The sequence below is a fragment of the Lacerta agilis genome, chromosome 4 (genome assembly GCF_009819535.1).
Source record: "Lacerta agilis isolate rLacAgi1 chromosome 4, rLacAgi1.pri, whole genome shotgun sequence".
Classification (NCBI taxonomy): domain Eukaryota; kingdom Metazoa; phylum Chordata; class Lepidosauria; order Squamata; family Lacertidae; genus Lacerta; species Lacerta agilis.
The window spans coordinates 48,444,211-48,457,940 of NC_046315.1; the positions used below are offsets into that span (position 1 = coordinate 48,444,211).

General features: G+C 44.0%; 1 protein-coding gene across 1 annotated transcript in view; it reads right to left on the reverse strand.

Annotated features, from left to right (window-relative positions):
- ADAMTS5 (ADAM metallopeptidase with thrombospondin type 1 motif 5) overlaps window positions 1-11,988 on the reverse strand; it is a 43,314-nt gene extending 31,326 nt beyond the window's left edge. Inside the window, exon 1 of the mRNA XM_033146885.1 lies at window positions 10,187-11,988. Coding sequence (XP_033002776.1) covers window positions 10,187-11,278 — 1,092 coding nt within the window. The 5' untranslated portion in view covers window positions 11,279-11,988. The remainder of the gene's footprint in view (window positions 1-10,186) is intronic.
- Between the last annotated feature and the right edge of the window lie 1,742 nt (window positions 11,989-13,730).

The window sequence follows — 13,730 nt, forward strand, 5'->3', positions numbered from 1 at the left end:
GACACATTAACAGCGTAAATAATGTGGTTGAAATGCTCATCAACGTAAAGGGAAATGTTTCTGCTTAAAGCCCCTCATTTTGTCCATTGATCATTCTACAAAGTAATATTGAAAAAAGTATGGATTCTGGTCCGGCACACATGTTCTATGCCTGCAATTCTACAGCATGCACAGCACATTTCTTGCAATGAATGAGTGAGTCTCTAGTTATTCAGAGTTTATGGTGTAGGTTAGCCCATGTATGGATACCAAAACTGCTCGAAAAGGCCATAGGGAAGGTAAATGTGGCAGACCCTTGATTAAAAGCAGCACCTGTGAAAACAATTCAGATGCTCCCTAGGAGAAATTCCAATCAGAGTAAGTGGCTTTCCCTTTTTTTTTAACCTAAAATACAAAAAAATAAAAATACTGCTGTTTTTACAAGAAACCATCAAAGAAACCTATCAGCACAATGCCTTATTTTTCCAAATCCACAATTCCGTTTTATTCAAATATTCTTTTTACTAATTTACCACTTCCATGAAAATTATGCACACATACTGTTACTGTCCCATAGTGAATCATGCCACAAGTGCTTAACCTCTAACTCTAATAATTCTGGCAACAGGGCATTGTAGACACCCTACTTTAACAACTGTTGCTTTATGGATATGCGAGCATGTTTCTATACACCACTAAATTTGATAATTTGCACGATTCATGAAATGTGTAGAATATTGCCGAGTTCATGAAACATCCAAAATGCTCTGCCTAGTTAAGGAAGAAAACCAATCTACAGGTAATGACTAACATCATTAGCTATGCTTCTGCCTAATTCACCAACTTGCAGGAATTCGGCAAACCATGCAAATTTAATGTTTTAAATGTAATTATATAAAAGCTAGGCTACAGTCATTACTTACTGGGCCTCCCCCTGAAATTTATTATCATTTATTTTGATAAAGGTGCTTACTTCTGAGTAGGTGTGCTGAGGATTATGCTAGGAGGGATTTCATGAAAAGAAATAGGATATTTCTTGAAAGCTGGAATACTTTGCTAATTTCATGACCAATTTTTATGGTTGGTAGCATGACCAAAATGGTCAGTATGGTGGCTGTCAACTGGATTGGCCAAAGAGAGTGCGGGGGCAAAAGGATGACTCCTACTGCAGTGCCTTTCTCACTGAAGACCTCCAAAGGCTTCACACTGGAGTATCTCCCCCATTCATCGATTTGCAGCTAAGAGCTGTCTGAGACAAAGGGCCAACTGATACAAGATGTCATACCTACAGTGAGCAATCCTTGCATCTGCCACTAGGGCTGGGGCTGTGAGAGACATCAGAAGCAGCCACTAAGTGAGGAAGTCCTGGCCTGTGTGGGACTAACATCTAGATGCATCAACAGCCAGTTCTGGACCTGGAGACTCAGCTACAGACTGACATTTGTTGGAACATTGGGGAACAGGGGTGGGGGAAAGGGATGCTCATTGAATTTGCAGATGGCACCAAACTGGGAGGAGTAGCCAATGCTGCAGAAGACTGAACTAGGATTCAATATGTCCTTAACTGATTGGAGAGCTGGGACAAAACTAACAAAATGAATTTCAATAGAGACAAATATAAGGTTCTACACTTAGGCAGATGGGGGACACCAGTAGTACATGTGAAAAGGATCTAGGGGTCTTAGTTGACAGTGTGATGCTCCAGCAAAACAACAAACAAACAAACAAACAAACAAACAAACAAACAAACACTAATGCTATTCTAGGCTGCATCAACAAAAGTATAGTGTCCCAATCAAGGGAAGTAATAGTACCACTCTATTCTGCCTTGGACCTGCAGTATTGTGTACAATTCTGGGTGGTACAACTGAAGGAGAATATTGACGAGCCGGAATGTGTGTAGAATGGGGCGAGTAAGCCTTATGAGGCATGGTTGAAGGACTTGGGTATGTTACCTAGGACTCTTGACTAAACACTGCTGTACCACACATGCATTTTAAAAGAAAGATTCCAGCAGCTAGCCTCAACTTATCTGATATTCTTTGAAAGCAGCTGGATCAATACAAAGTCACAGCACAGGAGCGTGCAATGTAGGGTTGCAATGTATAAGGAAACTTAAGGCCTGACACTATTGATTTAGGGGAAAATGAGCAGGACATCACAAAATCTGTAACTCATTTGACAGTCTCTTAGAGGTCAGGATTTTTTGGGTGGGGCAGAGTTACATTTGGAAATTAAAGATAAGGGATTTTGTATTTTCCCATAGCAAACTCATTTTCTGAGTGCCTATCCTTATGAAGTCAATATGATACTATCCACATAGAAAAAGGAGGCATCAACGTGCTCAGAGGAAGCCTGATGTTTGCAGAAGTAGAAAAAAGAATAGGCGGGGGTACGGGGACTAAGAGGGCAAAGAACCAAAGTCCAAATAGCCCAATGAAGTCTGAGCTTGCTCAGTGGGCACAGAACTAGCTGACTGTTAGAACACGGAAACTGAAAACTAGGGAGGGGGAAATGAAACCTCCTTGAATAGGGCATGGCTGATGGACTTAAACGCTGAGCAGACTATGCCGCAGCATTTTGTGCTAGCTACCACATGCTTAGGGAACCACCACCAAGTTTGTATGTCTCTTCAGCCCTTTGTTTCTATGGTACTACTATTATTTGTCAATTCAAGCATCACAATGGATCATAGCACAAACCATGGTTTATAAATCCACTTCGAACCATGGTTTGACAATTTGGATGTCATGCCTAACCATAGCTAATCTTCCTGTTACCTTATTTGGCATGACATCTGTACTGAAGCAGTGTTTTCAGTACACCATGCAATGCCTACAGTAACTTGTAGTGATGGAAGGAGGGTATTACAGTATATGTTTGTTCACATGTTGCACAACTAGATAATTTCTTTTAGAAACAATCCTATATTACCATAGTAGAATGACATATTTTAAGCATGCTACCCTGTATTTACTTGAATGCCAGAGAAGTTCCTTTAGGAAGATCAAATGCAATCGTTTTAGCACAATCAGGGTCTCAGTTAAAATTGACATTAAATACTTAGAACCCATATAGCTATATTGCTGGCATTTGGTATTATAGCCTGTCCCCTGGAATACTAACACAGGATAGTGGTTTGTTAAGGAAAAGTTACTAGTGCCAAAGAAAGCATGCATTTTGCTCAACAGAATTATCATTTATAGGACTTGGATAACTCAGCACTTGCTGTTAAGTTTCAGTACCACTTTCACTTTGATAATTAACCGGATCCCACAAACAAGTGCTGCATGGAAAACGGCAAAGCAATGACCTCTGGCCGATATGTGGTTTTTCTTAATGAGACAGGCGTGCTAACATTATCGTGGAGTATACCACCCAGTTCTTGAACCACCCAGCTTTCAAGACTTGGCTACTTTTATGTCTTTTGTGAGAAACGTCTCTTTCAGTTTTCACATGACTTGGGTGAGAGGGAAATAATATAAGTGGACTTAGTCCAAACTGCTTACTGTATTCCGTCTCCCAGAGCTTCTGCTCCAATTGATCTCAGGTGATGACAGAAATAGATTTGGTGGATTTTACAGAGTGACAATGAAACAGGCTCAAGTAATGAGAAGAATGGAGTTGGTTTAGACAGCTGGAACCCTCTTCCATCATGTGTTTGCCTTGTGACAGGCAGTCTGGAGAACATTGTTTGAGTCAATAAGCAGTGTTAACACAGCAAATAACTAGTTTCCAGAACCACCAAATTAGTCATGGGCAGACAGGACTGATGCTCAACATATTGGCTAATGTAAATGGACTTAACATGCAGAATGCCTTGGGCATGAACATTTGAAAATCTTACCCTTGGCAGGAGTTCTTAAACAGATCTGGCTTTTAACCAACTACATACCCACCCAACCCAAATAAATTACATGTCTCATCAATCTTCAATCTTATAATACCAATTTGGAAGCAATCCCACTGAACTGAGTATTGTGCTGTTAACAACTCTACTTGGACCAATGTAGGCTACTAGGTTAAATTAGTGCCATATTCCATGAAGTGGCTTTTACATTGTGTGGAAGCTCAAATATAAAGCAGAAGTTAACAGGAAACCTCAAGAAAACAGAACAAACAGGAGTGGGAAGGGAAGGGGAATGAAAAATCTCACTGATAAGCAATAAGGCAGTTAAGAGTTCCTCTAACTTGCTTTGACTCTCACCTCAGGTCCTATTCCTAAATCTTTTCCAACTGCAATACTGTTAATCTGTCTCAGGGTTCTGAGTTAGAACAGGTTATCAAATGAAACAAAGATTGAAATGAATGCAACAGAATAAGCTTATTTTTCAAACTTCACAAAGAACAACCAAATTCAATAATATATTGTGCAGGTATTTGTGCAAATAAAAGATGCATGTGGCTTATTGACTCACTCACTCACTCACTCCATCCATCCATCCATCCATCCATCCATCCATCACAGAGACATCAAATTGTTAGATTACTTCTTCTACAACTATTAAGCTAAAACTTGTTATATATGTGGTCCAAGACCACAATCACTGCAATTCCTAGAAAAAGTCTAAAAATGGGATATTTTTACAGTTGGCGGTCAAAATTTGGTAAACAAAGTTTTCCTCCAACTCTGCAATTCTATGAAACCCTCATAAAATAGGCCAGCATTCCAGCAGACAGACAGATTAGCAAAATATGTGACTGAATGTTGGACTCTCTCTACACACACTTGTATCATCCTCAGAAACACGCTTCACATGTTACTCAACATAGATACTAAATACATGCTAGAAGGCTGAGGTTTGGAGGTTGTAATAGTAGTTTTGTAGTTATTTTCAGTAGTGTTCAAAGCAACCACCTTAACAGAATAAGCCTTTGCATGTTTACTCAGAAGGAAGTCTCACTGTGCTTGATGATGCTTACATCCTAATTAAGGATTGCAGCCTAAGTGTATCATGAGTCCCTTGATAAGAAGAATGGTAATAGCAAACAAGATTTCATGCAAGTCAGTATACCTACTATTACAGATCTTTCCATGAAATACAGTCTTACAGGGTATGCTCTGGGCATGCATGTGCTGTTGTTATGGAGCAAGAGCAGAACCCCTCAAGTCTAGATGGCCAAGTGAGTGAAGAAAGCAGGGCACGATCCTCAGCAGTACAAAGGTGATCCTTGTCAAGTCTGAAGCTAACTGTACGCAAATTTATTACGGAGCCAAACACACCGCACATGCCTCTTTAGGCTCAGTGAACTAGTTTCACACATTTGAGGGGTATTCTTACCACTGCTTAAAAGTTCACCATGAAAAATGTCACTAGAAAAGGTGTTGCTACATAACAAGTAAATACATGTTTAACTAGTAACTCCATTTTTAAAACAGCCTGTATTCTGACAAATGTTACATGCTTTCAAAACAAGAATTTCTGAAGACTAGAGATGGTTAGTTGGACTTCCACTCCCACCAGTGCCAGTGCCAGTCAACATAGCCCAATAACCAGGAATTATGAAGGTTGTATTCCAGCGGCATCTGTTAGTCACTCGTGTTATAGACCATTGGCAACATGAGAACACATCCTATGGCAATCTGAATATTTAATGAACATAAAGTTAGGCATGAAGAATTGTTTGCATATTGTGTTTAGGGACGGAACAATCTGTCAATTTAGCTTATCTTGGTTTCTTGTTTTTCCAGTCTTAAATTCAGTTCTCTACATTTCTGGAGCAATTTGTGATTTTAAAAAATCATTGTGAAAATTCACCAGCATTTTCATGACAATTTCTCCTAATAATTTCTCCTAATAATACTCTTATATGCAGTTTTCTGCAGACAATTTCGCCTATATTATTATTTCTATATTACCCATTTTCTGCACACTTTCCTCTAATATATGCATTTTTGTAAACATTGGTTGGAGAACTACAAATTCAGACACCCAGCACAAATTTCAAACAATGCCTGCTTTTCCGTTTGACAGATTTGCCTTTAAACATGAATTGAACTGAATTGCTCCCTAATTCTAATTGTGGTGGGTACATTTGATAGATGATATGCAAATATTAGTCTACTGAAGTTCAAAGCGGCCTTGAATAATAAACAGGGATGGAAAGTGTACCTCACACATTTGATCCACAACTGAAAAACAAGCAATTTAGAAGAAGGCATCTGGGTATACAAAAACTTAACAGAGCAGCATTCGGAGCCCATCAAAACATGGTACTGTGGCTAAGCGTCTAGTTGCTAAGCAACTGACTTCATACTTTCAAAACAGAGTTGTAAAAGTTGAACACTCATGCCAATTGCTGCTACTTCTCGTCTAGTTGAAAAAACAAAAATGGGTAAAAAAAAACCCCACAAAAAACACCAGTAGGCTTGAAAAAGCCCTGTGCCCTGTGAGATGTTTCTCCTCTGACACTTTTACCCTTTAACTCCTTTTCATGTTTACAGTCTGCAAATGTGAACAGTGAATCATTCACTTCAAATGCCATTAGATGAAGACCTATGCACATTTATTCATTCCTGGACACCTCTCTTTTTTTCTCTAGATTGTTTTTTAATTGAGGAAAATCAATTCAGATGTATCTCCAAGGAACTGAAAATGCCAGATTTAGACATTAGTTTATATAATCTGAGATAATGGAGCTGAAGTGAGCAGAAGATGTGATGGTTCTCATGTTTCAGTTACTCCTTGCAAGGACAGCATAGACAAGGAATGCTATGTTTGGCCATTAACTTTGTTGCAAAATCTGCATCCCTTGTTAATGCTCAAAAGAAATGTCAATGGGACAAGGCAAAACTCACATGGACAAAATGTATGGATCTTGTTTCCTCTACATTGTTTTGATTTACCTCCAACCTGCAACTTAACCATCTCATTCCAAAGTCTTCAAAATGATTTAGTGAGATAATTAGTAAGGTTGAGTACGGGTTAAGCATCACAGTAGATACCCAATGAAAGGCCCACACAACTTCTTCATTACAAGTTGGTGCATCACAACACAAATCAAAAAGTCAGCAGTCCATTTCTAGGACTGAATAAAAAAAAAAAGACAAACAACTTGTTGTGGGTCAGCTAGCTTGTGCACCGTGATCCATGTGATAATATCTGCACACAGCTTCCAGAAGAGTAGCTGTATAGGTCTGTTGCAGTAAAAACCAAAAAGATTGCTGTGGCACCGAACACATTTATTACAATGTAAGATTTTATGGCCTAGAGTCTACTTCATCAGAAGATAAAGTGGATTCTAGTTCAAGAAAGCAAGCTGATGGCATAATAAACGTGTTAACCTTTAAGGGGCCGCAACACTCTTTGTTGATTTTATACACAAAGGATTTGTGCTCTAGATGGCAATTTCATATGACTATTCCACCATGGGCACATCCAGTTCATGTTCTGAAGCTGTAATAGCTGTCTATGTGTGGATTTGAATTGGTTATATATCTGAAGTGGATCATCCCACTTTGGTAATATGGACTGCTCCTAAAAGGTATTGCTAAATATCAGGAGGACACCACACTAGTCATCCCTGATGTGCAGTAATTAAAAACTTGTCTTAAGAGTACTGAGTTGCCACCTTGCTAGATCCCTTTCTCTGGAGAAACTCTAGGGCATGCATATGTGTGTGACTGTATTGAGAAAAATGCAAGTTGTCAAGCTGTGTTCTCTCCAAAGCAATTTTCTAAAATCAGGTGGACCATCAAACAACTTGCTTACATAAGCTTCAGAATCAGATTGAGGGGAGCTAGTCTCAAAGGAGCCTAGAAAAGCATGTCAGATTTTGTTTGTGTTGATAAAAATCTGGGTTGAACTCAGGAAACTCCTTCTAGTCCTGCGAGTTCATGGTTGAAAACAAATGGCTTTGGACATCAACAGAAAGAACATAGAGCACAAGTGCAGCACGACAGGAACACCATAATATTTCAAGTATTTGGAGGAATAAATAAACATACGAGGGCTTTTTCTGTCTCTCTCCTTACTCCTTCACTGGAGTAACTCATTCCACAAATGATCCCAAGCCTCTCTTTTTCCTGGCACTCTTCAGTGATGTAGCAGAGGAAGGGAACTCTAATGGAAAGTTATGTGTTTTTCTGAATTAAAGAAGGGAAAGCGGAAGAACACGCTGAAGGGGACATTCATGTTGAAGAGTCCTGCTGCATAAACAGTGTCACATGTTCCTCTGGAACCACTCCCCTTAACCAGTTCAGCCAATGCTTCTGGATTATCACTCAGCACTCATCCAGAAAGCTGTATGGAGAACCCTTGCCAGTTCAGAATTCTAACAGATTAGGAGACCAATTTCCATGCTGTGGATAATAAGGCATTAGAGCCCCACCCCTCGCCTACCTTGGTGCACCACTTTTCTGCAGCTATGTTTACATGTGGTTTGAATTTACGTTCCCCTCTCTTGAGCCACACATGTTGCACCTCTCCAGTTTTATTGCTACTTTCTTTTCATGCTGGAAATGCCATGTTAAATTACCAGCAACTAAGCAAGGAAGTTGTGAGCTCCCTGAGGCCACCTCTCACACATTTCCCTTTCCCTCTAATCTCAACAGAGTCAGGCTGGGATTTGAGCCAGAGGTGTTCATAGTTCTTCTTCTCATCTGGTAGATAGACTGAAAGATCGACAAGCCTACCAGTGCCTTATCTTGTTACTTAAATGGGTTCATTTCCACCACTCCCAACAGAAAATTCAGCTGAGCTTCAGCACTGGGTATAAGTTCGGCTAGAAATGTGTTGCGTCATCTTAATAGAGGGATATACATTGCTGTTCAGGAGCAACATCAATGAAAAAAACTTAACTTTTATTTATTTTTTAAAATCCTAACAGCTTGCTCTCCTATAATAATAATCTCCTAATAGTTATTCTATGCAAATTATGGACACATGACAGCCTTATGAGAAAGTTAACAGGTTGCAGGTGGAATGAGGACATGAATATTGGAAGAACTTGTTGAAAGATGAGCATTGCACATACTTTCTCTCTGCACTACCAGGTGTCAGGGATGTTTTCGTCACAGAAGAGCAAGTTTCTGCTCACTGGGCAGGATTAAAAGATCATAATTGCTGTGATAGATCATAGCTCAGTGGTTAGAGCACAATCTTTGCATGCAAATAGTCCCAAGTTCAATTCCCAGCACCTCCTCATTGGACTGGGAATTGACCCCTGTATGAAACCCTGAAGCTGCCAGTCAGTGTAGACAGTACTGAACTAGATGGACCAATGGCCTGATAAGTTCCAAAAACCTCTGGTTGGCAACTGTGTTTACAAACACCTGTTTAGGATCCTGATTTTGCTGCAACATAAATTGCATCATCAGCATACAGAGCTTCAATGGTTCTACTTCCAATCTGTGCACCAGTGGGAGAAACATCTCATGGTTAGTGCAATGAGTGCAGGAGGATGCTGCATCTCAAATGGACACATGACTCAATTGCTTGTTATTTTGTTTGGAAACAAGGGCGCTTCCACACAGCAGTTCATTGTGGACCCAGCGCTGTTCATGCATGCAACTTTTGCACATGTGATATTCTCATCAAATCGCCAACCTATCCTCCCCCTCCCACACTGAATCCAGAGTGACTATTTCCAATGATACTTTTTTATAAAAAACAACAACAAGCAAAACTTGGGTTTTCTGCAGGAACAGGAAACCCACAATAAATGGGAAAATAACAAGGGACTACCTTTTGATGGGGACATCACATGAATGCTGTGCAGAACTTGAGGACAGGAGCAATGCCGATCAACAATAAGCTGCTGTGTGGAAGCACCCTGGGCTTCCCTATCCATATGTGTATCTATCTATCTTTCTATCTCCCCTTCCACTCAGGGTCCCTAGCACACGCTTGGAATTATTACTGGAACCTCAAGTATCCACTAAACCTGATGCGACACCACCTTAGCTTGAGTGATATTGAACCCAATGGCGAACAGGTGTTTTCAGTAGCACTTTGGATTGTTAAGACAGCAGCTACTAAACCTTTGAACATTTACAACCAGAGATGAATTTAAAAAGAAAGAGAAAAAGACAGCAGCAATACAATCACATACATCCATAAGGCCCAAGACAGGACCTTGTGGGTCATCAAGTCCAACACACCTGCGGTGAAGCAGAAGAATGAAGCTGAGGGTGATGAACCCAGCTCCGCAAGGCTGGCGGAGGCCTGAGCGGGATCCCTCAGCCACGGCCTCCTCCCAAACCTACCTCACGGGTGAAGAGGATGGCAGCGTCGTAATGTTCCTCATGCTGGTCGTCCAGTTGGTTGTGCTGGTGCTGCCACTTGCAGAAGTTCTTGAGGGTGGTGGCCGCGTTCTTGTTCACCTCCAAGCCCTTCTCCTTGTCCCCCAGCACCACCACCTTCACCACCGCTAGGCGGATGTGGTTTTCAATACTGGCATGTCCATAGAGGCGGGAGGCAATGGTGGCCAAGGTCAGCAGGTAGTGATGGAGACCCTTGCCGTACTTCTTGGCCATGGAGTCGTCGGCCACCAGCAGAAGCTCCACCTGCCTGGCCCGCGAGATGGAGCGTCGCTTTCTGTTTCTGGAACCGGCCGGCGGGGAGAAGGTTCCCGACAGCGCCGCCCTGGTGGTGAAATCCGTCTCCTCCTGCCGCAGGCCCAGCTTCTTCTGGTCCAGAAACTGCGCCTTGGGCGAGCCGCGCGTCTCGCAGCTGGGCCGAGAAGGCACCGTTTGGAAGCTGAAGTGCTCCTTGGAGAAGAGATGCGCTACCCGCGCGGACTCCCCGTCGTAGATGCGTTCTCGGGCGGCCTCTTCCTCCTCCTCGGCCCCTTCCCCGCCGTCGTCTGCCAGACGCAGCGGCTTCACGGTGTAGCGGGCGTGCTTGACCGCGAAGTAGCCGTCCAAGCCGCCGCAAAGGTCGAAGACGGCCAAGGACTGCGCGCTGCCGTCCACGGTTCCGCGGTAGTAGCAGCGCCCCTTGCCCTGGAGCAGCTGCTCCGCGGAGCCCAGCAGGGCGTCCTTCTCCAAGTCCAACAGGAAGCGCTGCCCGCCGGCGTACAAGACGTAGCCCACCTTGCCGCCCCCCGAGTACGTCTGGTCCACTCGCTCCACGAGGCCGCTGGACCCGCGTGGCTGCTGCTGCTGCTCCGGGACGAAGAAGGGGGGCGCGGCGCCCGGCGGCGGCGGCGCTGCTGCTGCTACTTTGGAGAGCTGCACAGCTTTATCATAGGCAGGTGCTGAAGTTGCCGGGGAAACTCCGGCGGCCGAGGCAGCCGCTTGCAAGCTTGCAAGCAGCAGCAGCGCCGGCAGTGGAGGGCAAGACAACTTCAGCAGCATGGTGGGCTCCGCAGCAACAGCAGCCGGATAATCGATTGCCGGGTCCGCGATCCGGGCGGGAGATCGGGCAGATCGGGGCGCAAACGGGACAGGCTGCTTGAAAACAAAAGGCTGGAGAATGTCTTTGCCGGACGAGTCAAGAGCGCATCGGTGGAAGGGAGACGGGGCTCTCGCAGCAGCCAGGAGGCATCGGAGAAGTTGGGACTTTGCGCTTCGCTCTCTCTCGCTCTCTCTCTCGGCCACCGAGTCATCCGACGGGAGCGAGATCGGCTCTGGCACAGCTCCGAGGATCTCGCCGGCTTCCTCCGTCCCCTTGTTTTTTGGGTTGATGAGTTGGTTTGGAGAGGCGGACGGCAGAAAGAGTGAGTGAGTGAATGTGTGTGTGTGAGAGAGAGAGAGGTAGGAGAAAACAAGCCCTCCCTTGCTGGTCAGGGGGTGGGAGAAAGGTCCCAGATTCTCAAGGTTCCCCCTCCTCCCTCTCCGAGTTTAATGGGTGTTTGGTGGCGGCGGCGTTATCCCCAGTCCGCCGATGTGAACAAGAGGAGAAGAGCGAGAGCTGTGAAGATGAGAGGAGGTGGAACAATGAATTTATAGTGGAATGCCATCCTGCAATGGCAATTTCAACAATTCGTCATTGCAGGCTGCCTCTTAAAGGGAGAGCTTCGCAAGCCTCCACTCCCACACTTCCTTCTCGTTTAATCAGACACCGGAGCGCGGGTGGGGGGGGCGAGAGGGGGAAGAGGACCGATGAAAAGGGGAGGGGGAGGCAGAAAGAAGGACGGGGCGGGGGAGGTTCGCGGAGGTGAGAAAGAGAGCGAGGCAACGGAGCAGGGAGGGGACGTTTGTTCAAGTGGGGCGGGGGAGGAAACCCACCCGATCGCCTCTCGGAGTCGTTTAAAGCCACAGCGTCCGCTGGTAAAAGGCTGAGATTTCTTCACCAGCCCTGTTTACTTGCTACAGCCTTTCGCTTTCTTCCCCCGGTGTCCTGCCAGGTTGGCCCCTGATCCTGTTATGGCACTTAGGTTTTTATTGGGCGGGTGATGAGACAACTTTATAGGGACAGGAAAAGGCTGGATCTCTCTGAAACTTTTTCTTTTTCTTTCTTCTGCCGCCGTCTCGGCAGATGCCCGGTAGGGAAGAAGACAACAACACACGTGCAGCACTTTCCTGGCGTGCTGCTAAGGAGGGAATGGTTAGCGCACCAGAGGCAGCAGCAGCGGCGACAGCACCAAGGAAGGCCGAGGGGGCGCTGCTCTGTCCTGCAGCTCCTGCCCTGGGCGGCAGCTGCCACTTCTCTGCAAACAGGAGAAAAAGCCGAGCCCTTTCCCCTTCCTTTTATCTTTATCGCTTGGATTCTCACGGCAAGCCTGCCTGTCATTATCCCAAGCCAACTGTCACTTAGTCTCCAAGGCCTGTAATTTCCTCCCACGCCCAAGAGAAGGGCAAAAAGGTTAGGAAGAGTTAACTCTTACCACAGTCTTGAGAAGGGAAAAAAAAAACGCCTTCCCACCTTCTGCCCAGCCTAACCCATGTCCCCCTGCCCTGGTGACCCGACAGACGGGCACATAGTCTCAGTTGACTGCCAATTTCATTCTTCCACCCAGATTGGCTCTCTGCAGCCCCAATGGAAGAAGCCAAGGTTGAGCTGCCTCTTTACAGAAGTGGATGTGACAAGTGGAAAAGGAATCAGGCTAATCTGCTTGATGATAAGGTCAAATGAGGTACCAAAGTGGACACGTTTCACAGGAGTAAACTTGCTGTGCTTGTTGGATCTCTGCAGTTTCAGAGGCTATGTAAATAATGGGACTCTATCACCTATGTAGAATAGAATTCTGTCTGGGAAGGATAATGACCCCTAAGTACTGATGGCCTAATAATTTCTACAGGCATACTTAATTTGAATCATTTTCAGCTTATTTTTATTCATAAAATCATAGAATTGCAGCATTGCAAAGGACCACAAGGATAATCTAGCCCAACCACCTCCAATGCAGGAATCTTTTTGCCCAACGTGGGGCTCAAACACACAACCCTGACATTAAGTGTTGTGAGCTCTATCAACCAAACTGTCATCCGTACAAAATATACAGTATTGTGGCCTGTAAAACATAAATGTGACAGTGTCTTGGCTATGATAATCAATGTTTCGATTTTATTGCACTTTTAGAAAGGACCAACTAGAAAGGACTCTAACCCCAACTCTTTGCACTTCTTCAAAGGCCCTCACATTTGCCTCCTAACAAATTAATGTATGATTTATGACTGGAATTCTGAATTAGCAGTCCCAACCACCTCAAGTCACTTTAAAAAAAAAGGAAAAAGGTACCTTGGCCTGTTGACAGTGAAGCTGTGCATATGTGTGTCTACTCATAAGTAAGTCCAGTTGAATTCAGTAAGGCATTAGGGCTTAATCTCAGGCAAAGTGTGCATTGGATTGCAGCCTAAGGCTAAT